The sequence below is a fragment of the Manacus candei genome, unplaced genomic scaffold, assembly GCF_025592945.1.
Source record: "Manacus candei isolate 608988 ecotype Guabito, Panama unplaced genomic scaffold, ASM2559294v1 h1tg000088l, whole genome shotgun sequence".
Lineage (NCBI taxonomy): Eukaryota > Metazoa > Chordata > Aves > Passeriformes > Pipridae > Manacus > Manacus candei.
In genome coordinates, this window is record NW_026138136.1 from 6,861,260 (window position 1) to 6,877,091 (window position 15,832).

The following is a 15,832-nucleotide window of genomic DNA, read 5'->3' on the forward strand; positions in this document are numbered from 1 at the left end:
AAATAAATCAACAGTACAATTAGCAGCTATTAAACTAATAATGCTTATATTTGTTCTAATGTGTTCTTGTCTGATTTGTTATTATCTCAACCCGTTGGGCCCCACATCACATGCCAAAAAGAACTGTTACAGTTCAACCCCAGCCAGCAACTAAATACCATGCAGCCACTGACACACCCTCCCCCCCCCCAGTGGGATGGGGAGGACAATGGGAAAAAGGTAAAGCCCGTGGCTTGGGATAAAAACAGTTCAATAATTTAAATAAAATAAAATATAACAATGTTATAATAGTAATAGTAATGAAAAGGGAGACAACAAAAAGAGAGAGAAATAAAACACAAGAAAGACAAGTCCACAGTACAACTGCTCACCATTCTGATCAATGTCAGACCCTGTCCCCAGGCAGCAATTGGCCCCTCCCAGCCAACTCCCCCGGTTTATATACTGGGCATGACATTCTGTGGTATGGAATATCCCTTTGGACAGGTCAGGTCAGCTGTCCCAGCTATGCTCCCTCACAGCTTCTCGTGTGCCTCCTCACTGGCAGAGCATAGACACTGAAAGCCCTTGACTTGGGGCAAGCACTGCTGAGCAACAACCAAAACATCAGTGTGTTATCAATATTACTCTAATACTAAACCTAAAACATAGCACCGTACCAGCTATTAGGAAGAAAACTAACTCTATCCCAGCTGAAACCAGGATTGGCGTGGATGCAGAGTTTCAGTATTTTCTTTTGCCTGAAAGAGTCTTTTCTGTCTTTTATGTGGAAGAACAGACATCTCTAGATGATAGCAGATGCATGTAATTTTATTCTAAGTAATAAAAAAGACTGAATATTGTATTTGTCTAAAACACAATTTAATCTAGTTATTTCTTCTTTCAGTAAGTCCTACTAGTCATGCAGCAATGTGGCATGCTTTCTTATGAAGAAAAGCTTTAAAACCTCAACTTCTTTTTGTTGCTTTTTCTTTTGCTCTAAAATGCAAATAACTTATGTCTTCTATTTTATGAAAGTAGATTAAACTAGAAAATTATTCAACTAATGCCAGAGGATAAAATCAGAGTGTGGCACAGTTTCACAAATGCTTATTCATTACAAAATGGAAGTGATTGACATAATTTAAATATTACAGATGTGTAGATGCATAAAATGCGTGTCAGATTTCTTTCTTCCAGAGGTAAAGATTCCCCTACCTGATACCATCTTGATTTAACCCCTCTTTTCCCTGCTGCATGCCTCAGGGTATCATGAGGCCTGCCAGAGGTGACAGGTTATAGCCCTGGCTTTGCTCTGCCCTGGCAGCAGAGCTCTACTCTGCATCTCCTGCCACTGAGCTGCTTGGATCAACAGGGAACCGATGGGGGTCTAAATCTGCAGCCAGCCTCTCCTTGCTGCTCTCTTGTTTTGGCATCTTTTCAGGTGACATGGTCTCTCATAAGGTAGCAGCAAGAGCTGTGACACTTCACATCATTCCTTCTTCTCCGTCTTCATCTTCCCACCTTTCTCTACCACTCTCCTCTCTTAAAGAAGATATCCATCTTCATATTCCCCCATGGTATTTCAAAGCTCCATGTAACCTGCCACACACTTATGGTAATGCCCTAGACTGCCTGAACCCTTCACCTGCCCAAGTGCCTGTTTTCTCCCTTGTCTGTGTTGCAGGGAAATTCCTAGTTGTCACCTCACTGAGCAGTCATCTCTAACCCATATTTATGCCTCTTCTGCCCCAGTGTACCTTCTACCCGAGCTCCTCAGCTGAGGTGTACTTGAGATACATACCCATACCACCACTTTCTCCTGATTGCCCCCCTATGAGCGCATACAAGGACCACAAGAAGTGCTCCTTTGTCTCTCCCAGCAAAGGGCCTGGAAGAACCTTTCCAGCTCCCCCGAGGGACAATGTTTGGTAGCTCAGGCCTACAAGAACAGAGTGTGACTGCTTGGCAGGTGCACTGCCCGGAGGGTGCTTCTTCAGCTGCTGACGGATGGACACCTTCTTCTGGGTTCTGCCACTGCCCTTCGCTGTTTGCTCCTGTTCACAAAATCACAGAATATTCTTAGTTGGAAGGCACCCACAAGGGTAACTGAGTCCAACTCCTGGTCCTGCACAGGACCATTCCCAAGAATCACACCATGTGCCTGAGAGCATTGTCCAAATGCTTCTTGAACTTTGTCAGGTTTGGTGCTGTGACTACTTCCCCGGGGACCCTGTTCCAGCACCCAACCACCCTCTGGGAAAAGAACCTAAACCTCCTCTGACACAACTTCAGACCATTCCCTTGGGTTCTGCCACTCATCACCACAGAGAAGAGATCAGTGCCTGCCACTGTTCTTCCCCTCACAAGGAACTTGTAGATGGCTATGAGGTCTCCCCTCAGTCTCCTCCAGGCTCAACGGACCAAGTGACCTCAGCCACTTCTCATATGGCTTCCCCTCAAGGCCCTTCACCATCTTTGTTGCCCTCCTTTGGACACTCTCTTAGAGCTTAGTATCTTTTTTTATTGCGGTGTCCAAAACTGCACACAGTACTCAAGGTGAGGCCACACCAGAGCAGAGTAGAGCGGAAATGGTTTGGGTTGGAAGTGACATTAAAGATCACCTAGTTCCAGCTGCCCTGCTATGGACAGGGACACCTTCCACTAGACCAGGTTGCTCAGGGCCCCATCCAACCCGGCCTTGAAGTGTTGCTTCTTTCCTTTCCCTGACTTTTTTTCCCAGCATATTACACTACCTTGCAGTCTGTGAGTAAGGTAATTTTTTGTTAGACTGCCAAAGGATATTTTTATTGTTATTGTTGTTACTATTACAACAATTACTGTTGTTACTATTACACAATTATTATTGTTGTTGTTATTATTACCTGGGGGTGCTGGTCAACAGCCAGCTGAACATGAGCCAGCATGATGATACAGTCCATGGCATCCTGGCCTGTATCTGCAATAGTGTGCCCAGCAGCACCAGGGAAGTGGTTCTCCCTCTGTACTTGTCACTCGTGTATGAGGCCACACCTTGAGTCCTGTGTCCAGTTCTGGGGCCCTCAATTCAGGAAGGACATTGAGGTGCTGGAGCAGGTCCAGAGAAGGGCAACAAAGCTGATGAAGGATCTGGAGCACAAGTCCTATGAGGAGTGCTGAGAGAGTCGGGGGTGTTTAGCTTGGAGAAAAGGAGGCTCAGGGGTGATGATGTCACTCTCTACAACTACCTGAAAGGAGGTTGTGGCCAGGTAGGGTTCCTGTGGCTGGGCAACTGGCAACAGGATGAGAGGACATAGTCTCAAGCTGCTGCAGGAGAGGTTTAGGTTGGACATTTGGAGGAATTCTTTTTCGGAAAGGTTAGTTAAACACTGGAGGTGATGGAGCCACCGTCCCTGGACTGAACACCACATGACATGGTGGTGTTCAGTCACAGGTTGGACTCGATGATCTCAGAGGTGTTTTCCAACCTAACCGACCCTGTGATTCCGGGATTATTACCATTTCCACCACTACCATTACCATTACTTGCCCTAACCCTTAACCCCGGGCGGTCCCTGGCGGGGCACAGCGCCCCCCAGCGGCCCCCGCCGTGCCGTGACGCGCCCGCCGCGAGCAGGGCCGCTCCGTCCCCGCGGGGCGCGCGCGGCTCCCGACGCTGGTCGCCGGGAGGGGGGGGCGGTGCTTCCCGCGCCCGCCGGAAGTGACGGACATGCCGGGGCGGGGCGGGTGGCGCCTGGGGGATGCGCGAGCGGCGGCGGCGGCGGCGGATCCCGAGCGGGGCTGCGGCGGGAGGCGGGGGCGGCCGCCGTCATCAGCGCCGCCATGCTGAGCCGCAGCTCGTTCACCAGCCTGGTGGTGGGGGTGTTCGCCGTGTACGTGGCGCACACCTGCTGGGTCATGTACGGCATCGTCTACACGCGGCCCTGCCTGGCGACGGCGGCGGCCGGCGCGGCGGGGGGGTGCGTCTGGCCCTACCTTGCGCGGAGGCCCAAGCTGCAGGTGAGCGGGACCGGGACGGACCTCGGCCCCTCGGTGTCACCGGCTCCTCGGCACCGCCCTTCCCCTTGTCCCTGCCCTCGGCCCCTGCCCAAACCTCTGGCCGCTGTCCATGACCCATGTCCCTGCCCCCGTCCCTGTCCCTGCCCTGTGCAGAGCGCCCGTGGCTGCTGGCACGGGGAAAGTGGAAGCGTTTGGGGTTTGGGTTTTTTATTGATTTCGTGTACTTGTTGGCACACGCACACTGGATAGAGCAGCATTGCAGGAGGAATGCTGGGCCTGTTTAGTCTGGGGAAGACTGAGAGGGGATCTCATTAATGCTCGTTAATATCTCAAAGGCAGGTGCCAAGGGGATGGTGCCAGGCTCTTTTCAGATGTGCCCATCGACAGGACAAGGAGCAATGGACATAAACTAAAACATAAGAAGTTTCACCTCAACTTGATATAGAACTTCTTTACATTGAGGGTAGCAGAGCACTGGAACAGGCTGCCCGGGGAGATTGTGGAGTCTCCCTCTCTGGAGACATTCCAAACCCACCTGGACACGTTCCTGTGTCACCTGCTCTGGGTGACCCTGCATTGGCAGGGGAGTTGAACTGGTGATCTCCAGAGATCCCTTCCAACCCTAACAATGCTGTGATTTTGTGAGATGGCTCCACTACCTTCAACTTCCTGGACAGGTCATCCTTTTAAAATGTATTCAGTGTCTGTGTTATCATGTATTTTTGTCCCCCAAAGGAGCTGAAATCTTTGTTAAGACTTTTTTTGAGTACATTATTTTCTATGTATATAACCTTCCTGTGACTGGGGAATTAGTGAAACCAAAATACAGACCTGTACTTTAGGCATAACAATGCATGGATTTAATATTTCCATGATCTGATTTCTTCATGCTGTGTTTTGATTTCAGTTAAGCGTGTATACTACCACAAGGTCAAGCATTGGTGCTGAGAATAATATAGATCTCGTTTTGAATGTGGAGGATTTTGATATTGAGTCCAAATTTGAAAGGTAAGTATCTGAACTAGTAGAATCTGAGATGTCAGAGTTCATTGTTTAATTCTGAAGGAAAAATCCTAACTGGTGGTTACATGGACAGAAGTATGCATGAAGCAAAGTTAGGCTTCACAAACACAAACAAATCACAAGAATTAATAAACTGATAATACAACCAACTATGGGGCAATTAAAAGTTTCATAGGTTTCACACAGCTCTATCTCATCTGTTGGCAGTCTTCTATAAAAAGGTATGTGAAAATTTGGCCCAATACAGATCGATTATTAAAAGGAAGGCTGGTATAATACTACTAAAGCAGTAACTTGAATTTGAAATGCTGAGATTCACAAAGGTGACAGATCCTAAGGGAAAAATGGTTATCACATCTTTGCCTGTAACTCCCCTGGTAGTTTCCCCAGTCTGAACTGGTACCTTTGATCTTCAATGGGGGGGATGCTGGCATTCCTAGAAAAAAAAAAACAACACAGACTTCGCAGGCAAGTTACCCCTTAGTGAAGGAAGTTTGACTGCGTGAACTTGGTATCTCTCAGGTGGAGTTTTAGCTTCTGTTTCATAAAGTGCTTGCTGCACTGCTATTCTTGCTTGCCCCATCTTTTCAAGGGGATCTCCTCCAATTAATATCATGTTTGGAGGGGGTGAGACTGCTTGTACAAATTCAACAAGCCGCTGCTGCTTTTGCTGGGTTTCTTCTAGGGTTTTTATCAGGCTTCTGCCTCTTACCCTGGAGCCATGAATTAGCCTTATCAGTTACACAGATAACACTTGCTCAGTTTACTCCAGTGATTGGCTGCCATCTGGGAAGTGGATCCAGCTTCTCGGCATCCCACTGCATTAATATTGACTGGATTTCAATCTCACCCGATAGATGGCCAGACTTTGATATCTTGGTAGCTGTACACGGCACTGTTTTAGTAGCTGTTTGCTGACTGTGGCAGTCATTTGAGGTTTCAGCTTTAATTAAGGGTCAACATGCTATTTTGTCGTCATCAGATGTCAATGCAAACACTGCGTTTTGCTCTTTGTCAGAACAACAGACTTGCTTTGAGATGGTAGTCTCTCAGCTCCTCCAGTGGACACAGCAAGTTTTAGTTACAAGACCATATTTCAGAGAACGTTACAGGTTCTACATCCTGCAGATCTTCCTGTAAGATTCTTTCATGCTCATTCCAGAACTCCACCTGAAGCTTTTGGATATGATCATCCTTGGCAACAAGCAATGCCTCTGCTTGCAGCCTCTTTTCCAGCTCAACAGCAAGCAATGCTTCTGCCTGCAGCCTTTTTTCTTTACATTGGCCACCCAGGACAGCAATTTTAGCTCTTTCTCCAGAGGTCTGTCCCATTTCTCTCCAGTGTTTTAAAATACAACCCGAAGGTGATTTCTTCACAATTCCTTCTATGGAACCTGAAGAACCCACAATACAAAATAAACCAAATACCGGTTCCAAAAGCAAATAAACCGATGAGTCCGAACTCCCAAATTAATATCCAAAATACCAAAATATCCAAAATACCAAATACAAATTCCCAATTACTACTTACCAAATACCCCACATAACGCATAAAAAAGAACTACACAACTTATTTCAGTAAACCAGAAAAATGCCTTATTTTAAAAATGCAGAGGCATCTTACCTGTGTCTCAGAGTACAGGAACAGAGGAGGCATTATGCAAGGTTGCAAGTAGAATGATTTCTTGGCTAAAATAAGGGGAGTGACTTCATGGTTTGGGTCTCCAGTTTAGAGTTCTGTGCTTGGCATACCATAGCCAAGAAGATATTTTATTAATGCAAAGTGCATGGCAAAACTTTGTGATTTTCTTATTAGATTTTGTATTGTGTATACAATCTGTGATACATATTCAGCACATGGAAGGCTGTTTTTTGTGAGTGTTGTCATAATTTTGGCCCTATGACATAGCAGTAGAGGAAAGCAACAAAAGAATTGTTGATGCAGTCCTGTGTTAGCTAGAGCAGTAAAGTATGAAATGGACAAAGATTAAACTATCTTAAGATAATAGTAAAACTTTGGAAATGCTTATATTGTAATATGTACTGGAGCGTAAAAAATTATCCTGTCCAGGCATGCATCATTAGGACATACTAACTAGAAGTAATTGTTGTGTTCCAGGCAACCCAAATGTTTAGTAATAGCTAAATATTTCAGCGTGTACATCTCATAATGTATTTATTTTGTGTTTTAGGACAGTGAATGTCTCTGTACCAAAGAAAACGCGAAATAATGGCACATTATATGCATATATATTTCTTCATCATGCTGGCATTTTGCCTTGGCATGATGGTAAGCAGGTGCATATAGTAAGCCCTCTGACCACATACATGGTCCCCAAACCAGAAGAGATTAATTTGCTCACTGGAGAATCAGCCACACAGGTAGGTAGCTCTTCCATCTACAAAAGAAGAACTGCAAAAAAAGTGATTTCTTTTATAGACACTTGTAGTGTTAGTATGTGATGTGCTTGCGTCTTTAAACTAAAAATGATATTGTGGAGAAAAAAAAAATCAAAACTCCTTGATTATCATGTGCCAACAGTAGACCACTCCCCAGAGCAGAGGCAGAACTCTTTCTTTAACACTGCTATTAAAACACTGCTCTAGTTAACATTAATTACTTAAAGAATTCATTGCTTTTGGTAGAAATATTGCTGTGTAATAGAATCGTAGAATCCATTCTCTGTGACAGCATGGAGCTGCTTTCTATAGTGAATTGAATTTGTGTGAAATAATATGCTTTGCTATTGTAAAATAGCAGAATAACATATGAAAACAAACAGATATGCTGTTTGGTTAATCATCCACATCCTTTTGACTGTTTTGAAATATCATCTAATTACTGTACAGTCCTGTTTTCAAAGTGAGTTTTTCTTACTAGTATACACATTCCTAAGGTATGAAGATTAATTAGGTGAATATTCATTCTTGATGAACAAGGCTGTGATTGGTCACTCCACTTTTTCAGTGTCAGATTATGGTGGGCCTTTACAATCTACTCTGTTGCATTTGAGCAAAATACTTGATCTGGTCAAAATTAAGGTGAAGTGTTTCTTCATGGGCTTTTTTTTTGTAATATAGTTAATGACTCCATAGAGTCTGTGAGTTACATTATTATCCCATTCAAAATTTTGTGTTGTTCAGCAGCATGTATTTTTATTCTTCTTTTAAAGCAAATCGAAGCGGAAAAGCACACAAATGCTCTGGATGAACCTATCTCTCACTGGAGGTCAAGATTAACCTTAAATGTCATGGTGGAAGATTTTGTGTTTGATGGATCATCCCTCCCTGCTGATGTTCACCGTTACATGAAAATGTAAGCTGATGACTTCATTTTTATACATTTGCTATTATAAACTTATGACACATTTCTTCAAAAATCCTCCCTGGCCACTGTTAGTAATTTTATGTTTAAATGGGCACTTAGGAGACAAGAATAGGAGCTCTGAATGCTTTTCCTTAGAGAGAAATTACTAAGTTATTGTGTACTAGAAAACCTGATTGGAGATACCTTGCTCCTGGGCAGGTCAGAGTTTAGAATACTTTATTTGTAAGGAGTTATCATGGCAGGACAAGCAGACACAAGTAAAATGCTCCAGCAGACTTCTGCAGCTTCTGCCTTTGTTCTCCAGTTGTTCTTCTAGCCTTTAGAGCAGTTACTGTCCCTAGACCCTTTCCAGTTATCCTTCTTCTGCGAGTTACCTGTACAAACCCCAAGTGCTGAAAACAGGCACAGGTGGCCTCCTATGGTATCTTTTTTACTGCCTTTATGATTGGCTTTGTTTTACTTTAATGCATGTATTCCTGCATTATGTTATTTTTCTCAAGAAGGCACTAAAAAGCAGAGATAGGTTTTTAGGCCACTAGATGCAGACAGCAGCTTCTGTTCACAGCTTGCATAAGTCACTTCCAGTGTCAACCATATAAGTAGTGCTGTATTGGCTTGTGCTGTTGTATGATGATGCCTTTCTCTACAAGTATCCTGTTAAATCCAGAATTAGTTGCTTAATCAGCAGACTGATTAAGCAACTGGGGTTCTGGGATAGCTTTCCAGCCAGAAGAAAAAAACTTAGTAACTCATATGATAGGCACATAACAAGAAGAGGTTGTTGAACTGGAGTGGATGAACGAGGATGTTTTTCTGGTCATGTTTAGATTTGCATCAGTGCTGTTTTGTCATTATATTGTACAGGAAATAGTTTGGATATGAAATAACCTGCTGCAATTCCACTAGCAATAGCTTTAATTGTAATTATTACTTAGAAGTCTAAACCGCTTTGGTTAAACAACCAAGCAATATTTCTGAGCCTCAGTTTAGTACTCTTCTGTGTTACTGTTGCACTTTGTATATTTAGTATGCAGTCTTTCTTAGGATGCACAGAGACTTCTTTCTTTTGTCAACAACTAAAATTCAGCTTTCAGGCTTTACAAAGCTCTTTTAGATTAGTTCCATAGACTTTTACTGAGAACATCACAGTGCAGATAACTCCTTTTCTAGTGAAGACCTTAAGAATTTGTCTCTCTTAGAGCACTGGGCTAAATACTTTTCTAAGATACTGACAAAGCAATTGCATATAGGTTATAATTTGCTAAATAGCTTTAATCAACTTGATAGAGGGCTCAATGGTTGGGTGGTTTCTATTGGATTCATGCACATTGGTGAGGTGATAGAGCAATCCAAATGAGACCTTCTGTGGAAGAGATGGCAGGGGAGATTTCTGCTCCTTGGGCGCTCTCTGAGGTAGTATTTGGCCTCCTTGTGTGCACACCAGCCCTCATGCTAGAGCATATGATGCTGCTGACCTGATAGATGACCTACCAGGTGCAGAGGAGTGGGGAAGATGGTGGAGAGTTGTTATTTTTGCAATACGAGCAGGATACTTGAGACAAAGGATACAAATATATGGTGGTAGTCTTCAGCATGTTTCTCTTCCACGGAGTTGTAGATTTCCTCTACCCCGATCATGCAAAAGCTTCAGCATCATCACAACCAATTTCATTTGTCTTTTTATTTGCTTATTCTGTCTTTCTACAGAAGAGTAAAAAGAAACAAAACTTTTTAATGCAAATATCTTTCAGTGAAAGATTCTAGGCCAGTGGCTAATTTCTTGGTATGTGTTAAAAGAAAATGTGCCTGAAAAGATGGTGGGAAATATCTACGTGGGTAGATCTGAAAGTGATGAATGAGTGCTAATTTGAATAAAAGTAGTTTGCTTTTTAGATCACTGCAGTCATAAAATCCATGTTTAAACATCCTAGGGTTCAGTTGGGGAAGACAGTGCATTACCTTCCAATATTATTTATTGATCAGCTAAGCAACAGAGTGAAAGATTTGATGGTGAGTAATAGAATATCTTTAATTATATTTAACAGTTTTAACAGTAATCTTCACTGTTGTTTTAATTAAGATTTTTTTCATTGTTTGTTTGCTGAAATGAAAAAGTATAAAAGCACAAAAGAACTCAATGACAGTTTAACTTAATGTGATCAACTGTGGTACTGCAGAAGCTGGATCCGGGTTTGAGATTCTCTTCTGGCAGAATTATCTGCCAAGCACTGTCTTCTATTCCACCAAAAGATATTTGGATTCCATTGTTTCTGTCTTTTGGGTGATATGGAGGACATCACTGTAGCTGTGGCAGGAGAAGTCTCATGAGTAGTTTGACTCCCTAACCTGAAGAAGTTGTGTTAGCATCCCAGAGTGGCTTCTGATATCTTCTAGGAAATAAACATATTCACATATCTACAACTGATAGTGGAGTTACAAGGACACAAGTCAGTAGCTACTCATTCTCTTATATCCACAAAATTCACTTGTGGTTAAATTTTCTGGTACTGCTCTCTGTCATGTTAGAGCAACTTGAGCACCTGAAAGCTTGATGTTGCAGTACATCCCATGATTTTGTGCTCTTACATTAATCAGTGGAATTACAGAAGGATAAAATTGTATGAGATTTCTGGAGATTGCCAGTACAGTGACCCAGCTCAGAGTAGGATCATATAGAGCGAGTTGCTCAGGACCTTCTCCAGCTGAGTTTTGGTTATATCCAAGTATGGAGATGCCATAGCCTCCCTGGGCAACTTGTTCTAGTGTTCAGTCACTCCAGAAGTAAAAAAAAAAGTAGAAAGAGTTTTTTATAAATTTAAATAGAATTTTCTGTATTCAGTTTTTGCCCAAATCTTCTCTTGTAGGAAATTATGCAGTTCCTTTGCTACAAGTTACACATAGCAGTCCCCTGTATCTAAAACGTGTTCATCTTAGCAGCTCTTCGTTAAGCCTTGCAGTTCTTTTCAGTTGTACCAATTGGAATTTGGTAATTAGGAGTTACTGGGACCAACCATCTTGGGGAGTGTCTCAAAATTGTTAAATGAGTATGTTTGAATACTTCATCTTCTGCATGAAAGCCTTAGTAGCTGTAAACTTTCCATAGACCTTCTAAATTCTCTCCAATTCATTAACTTTAGCTCAAAGAATTTTGCTACTTAGTGTTGGGGAGAATCTTTAAGAACTTGTATCCCTTCCACCCCAAGGTTGTTCAACAAAATAAAGTCCTGAGCATTTGTTACAAGTCTTGATAGCAGATAGTTTTGTCCAATATTTCCTTGGGTATACTTTTGCAGTGTCTTTATTAGCGGTTTTGTCCTTTGTTTTAAGTTTTTATATCACAGATCATTCAGTTCAATACATTCATATGAACTTCTAACTGATCAAGTCATGTACCCTGTTTACAAACAAATTCACATTCTCATGTTACTAATGACATTCCTGCAGTTGTCATCAAGTTACAGTTAATGCTGTTGTAACTCACTGCCTTGAAGTCATTAAAGATCCTGAAAAGTGCTACAGACACTCCATTAAAACTAGCAGACTTCCCCTCCAGCACTGACTCATGTGACACCTCAGTAGTGACTGGCCACACTGCTCTCAAGCACTGCAGAAAGAGTGGTCTTGTAGTAAATATACTGTGAGATGATGAGGGGTAAGGGAAGAGCAGGAAAGAATAAGGGAAAAAGGTGGTACAGCTTTTGTGGAGCCAGGTTAACGTTTGGCTAGAGGAACAGATACTGTCTGTTTGCTGTGCCAGATCTAAAGTCATGGAGCTGAAGATGCATTTTCCCTGCTTGTGCTAGGCTGTGTAGATTGTGAACTGACTATTATTTTGATCAAGATGTACGTCTTCTGTGGTAAGTACTGCGGTCCAGAGGTGGTGTGTTCCTCGTGTTTTTAAACGTGCTTGGCAGTGCTGGCGTTTTGGGGATTGCGCAGAATTTAAATTCATACTGCTTACATGCTGGTTTGTCGTATTGATTAAGTAGAGTGCTGGAAGTAATGTGTGATGTTCTGACGCTGTACTACAAGAGCAGGTTGTGTTGCAGAGGTTTGGTAACTTCAAGCTTTCAAAGGCTTAGTAACCATCACACTCACATCAAGGTTGTGAGGCAGCACTTGTGGACTTTTAATTGCTCAGTGAAAAAGGGTTCATTCTTCTAATCCTTCTATCTCCATTTAATTTGCTTTTGTTGTTGGAGAATTCCTGTCTCTGTCTTGTATTGCAATCCGATTTTCTCCCTATGCTACCCCTAACTTCTTAGTAGTTCTTTGTTTGAGGTACACTTGCTGCATGCTGCCTTGTAAAATTTACAGGCACTTGTAAAATTTTTATTTCCTGTCTGTCCTCCACAGATAAAATTTCTTTTCCTTTTCTCCAAAAATGTTAATGCTATCATGGGTAGACTGACAAGTTGGAAGGAGAGTAGATAGATTACAGGAATCCTTTAAAAAGGAAAAGCAGCCTAGCAGATGTTTATATAGTTTTTGGTAAACAGCTGTAGAATCTTGGCAGCATTCCTTACAGTAAGCTCTATCCACATTGGTTTCACCCAGTTGTTTTTCCTTTGTTCCATTCAGTTCAGAGATTCCTGGCACTGTTCTAGTTTCTCAAGCTTTTCTCCCTGCTGTATTCATAAAACTTTCTCAGCTTCCCTTTGTATCTCTAGTACACCTGCATGTTCTGCCACAGTCTGAAAAACTTCCAGGGTCTTGGGAGGGTGGTGAGATTGAGATTCATTTGTACTCACTGAAGGAAACAGTGAATGGGAGAGTGAATGTAACTCCAGTTCACACCTGACTGATACATGGGGAGGCTAAAACCATGTTGTGTGTCACAAGAATCAGAAGAAGCCCATTCATCTTGGCTAAGTGTCAGATAACTAATTACTGTAGAAATAGATACAGTGTAGAGTAGCAGGACTGAGATGGGAATCATGATTGGGAGTAATTAGGAGCCTGGAGCAATAGATCTTTAACTATTGCAGAGTTCCTGAGCTATCCCTGGAAATGTAAAACATACTACCTAAACTTGTACTGAAGTAGCTGCAGAGAATTCTGACATCTGAGAGGATGTTTGAGAGATGGACAACTATCATGCAGAAGGAGCTAAGGCAATTTAGGACATTTTTTTTCCCTCATCTTAAAGGGGCCTCAAGTAGTTCTCATCTAACTGAAGTGTAAATGATACAATAGAATTAGCTGAAATTTGTTTCTTTTGGGGCAAGACGAAGTTTTCTGTGACACCCCAGATCGCAAAGTATCTTGCTTAGCTTTAGCTGTGGTGTTTTCACTAGTCTGAGCTAGTAGCATCATCTTGCTTCCCTTTTCAGTTTCTCTCAAAACCAGCCTCAATTTGCTAAAGTTCTGACTGTGGCAATTTTTTGGGGTTTGGTTTTTTTTAATATTCTAGTTTAGGTAATCTTAGCATTTACATTCAGAGAAGTACTGTCAAAAGAATTATCTCAAGTATGCTTTTCCCACTTTATGCTGCCATCCCAGAGGCATTTGTATACAGGAACAGTGAGGTTGATACAAGAACTTGAACAGAACAAACTGGTAATTTAACATTTCTTGGAAAAAACCCCTAAGACTTCCAGCATGATATAGAAGTCTAAGATCTTATTCCCTTTCAAAAAACAGACTTCCTAAAATTGTGTGATTAAATTATAGAATGATATATAAAAAGAAAGAATGGAAGTAATCGTTGCCATTTTTCTTCTGTTAAAAATGAAACTATATCTTTTTGAAATGCAGGTTATAAATCGTTCAACAACAGAGCTACCTCTTACAGTGTCATATGACAAAATATCTCTTGGAAAACTCCGATTTTGGATCCACATGCAGGATGCTGTGTACTCCCTCCAGCAATTCGGTATGTTTATTTTTAATGTCTTTAGGCCAAAAAACTACAACTATCCCCTCAATTTGTTTCTTTTAAGTACACAGGTGACGCTTTTTTTTCTCATGCTACAAATCTTGCGTTGTTTCACTTTAAGTTAAAGATGAAAATATACGTTGACATGTGGTCGGAAACAAGAATACAGAGGTAAACCAGCCATTTTTAAAAGGAAATTTATTTGGATAGTACTCTGTCAAAGCATAAGAGGACATAATCAAGAGGAGAATTTTCACCATGGGTATCTCCTATCATTCGTGGAACAGAAAAGCTGGGTCAGTGGTACATAAGCTTTGATATAAGTTATATACAGCAGGTCAGTGTAGACATATATCTACAGTGAAACACAGTCAGGCACGGCAAAGTCTCTGAGTTCGAGCTTAGCATGAAGAAGGAATCATCTGGGTTCTGATCATACTGTTCTGACACCAAAACTGTCTGACCTCTTGCTTTGGCTCAGTTACATATTTATAAGGTAATTCAGATAAACTAAAGGCTTTACATGCATGAAACTTAAATTCTATGTTTCGCTTACATGTAATGGGGAATGTATACACTTTCACTCTGAAGTTCATGTGCTCTGTTGGTGATGGTATAGCCAAGCTAAACATTTACTGTCTTTGCTTGTTTCACTGATGCACACCTTTGTGAGTCCAATCATCACTCTTAAAAAAATCCACATCTAATTTTCAAGGTTATATTTGCTGACTTAGTTTTCTGGTACAAAACTGTTGTTAGCTTCTTTATGCTTCTCTAAGGAGCTACATTGTAACTGAACTGGTGTTGATCTATGAGAGTAGGATTCTTTCTGATCCTCTTTTTTGGAGCTCTTCAGACAGCAATTTGAACTTTGAAGCTTCTGTGCTGTATTATTGTAATGTTTTTTATATTCTTCCAAGTTTATCTTTTTTTTTCCCAATACAGATAAATGCAGTATTCTACTAGTTTCCCAACAGACATAATGCTGCTTTCATACTACTCAGTGTTGGTTTTTTGTTCACCAAAATTTAGTCAGGGCAAGAGGGTTTGGTTATTCACTGTCATCTCTGAGCTAATATTTTGTGATGGACAACTTAACACTTAAAGCGTTGATTCTGCTGGGAAAAAATAATCTGCTCTGGTTCAGCACTGGTTTCAGAATGTAGTGGTGTAAGACACAGAACCTGTATACAGTGTAACTTAACTGAGAGCCTAGGCTTTCTCCGTTTCTTTTGCAGTCTAAACATTTCTCATGTTTTATTGGGGGAGAGAGGGCAAGTAAGGAATAAAGTCATTCCAGGTAGAATCCAACTGCTTCTCCTTAGCTCAGGCTAATATATATTGAAGCTGCAAGTATGTCCTCTAAAAATAACTGTCTTGAAAGAATCAAGTAACTGCTTGCTCAGAGTTTTTATAGGGTATTTAGCCACCATCACTTCTCCATGATTTTTTGGTGAGCCCCCTCAGAATGGCATAATTGAAATTTTCATGTTCCATATCTTGGTTGTCTTGTGATGAACATGTATAGGAAGACCTATCCTAAGAGTGCTTCCTCTGCCTGGAAAAAAAGCTCGCCTAAGATGCTGCTTGTTCTCTGTAAGTTTGTAGATAGTGGATCATAAGGT

The 15,832-nt window shown here is 41.7% G+C and overlaps 2 protein-coding genes across 8 annotated transcripts in view; one reads left to right on the forward strand and one right to left on the reverse strand.

Annotated features, from left to right (window-relative positions):
• The window catches only part of LOC127482463 (uncharacterized), a 225,693-nt gene that overhangs the window by 4,711 nt on the left and 205,150 nt on the right, over nt 1-15,832 (reverse strand). For 3 of the 6 annotated variants that reach the window (XM_051812823.1, XM_051812824.1, XM_051812820.1), the window contains exon 1: nt 3,955-4,860. In XM_051812823.1, the coding sequence (XP_051668783.1) occupies nt 3,955-4,096 (142 nt within the window). In that variant the 5' untranslated portion in view covers nt 4,097-4,860. Of the gene's footprint in view, nt 1-371; nt 1,764-1,783; nt 2,037-3,954; nt 4,861-15,832 lie in introns of those variants that run through there. The other 3 variants (XM_051812822.1, XR_007908607.1, XM_051812821.1) reach the window with 3 other exon arrangements.
• The window catches only part of CLPTM1L (CLPTM1 like), a 29,519-nt gene continuing 17,390 nt past the window's right edge, over nt 3,704-15,832 (forward strand). For both annotated transcript variants that reach the window (XM_051812742.1, XM_051812743.1), the window contains exons 1-6: nt 3,704-3,978; nt 4,886-4,986; nt 7,194-7,383; nt 8,175-8,317; nt 10,261-10,339; nt 14,087-14,204. In XM_051812742.1, the coding sequence (XP_051668702.1) occupies nt 3,802-3,978; nt 4,886-4,986; nt 7,194-7,383; nt 8,175-8,317; nt 10,261-10,339; nt 14,087-14,204 (808 nt within the window). In that variant the 5' untranslated portion in view covers nt 3,704-3,801. The remainder of the gene's footprint in view (nt 3,979-4,885; nt 4,987-7,193; nt 7,384-8,174; nt 8,318-10,260; nt 10,340-14,086; nt 14,205-15,832) is intronic.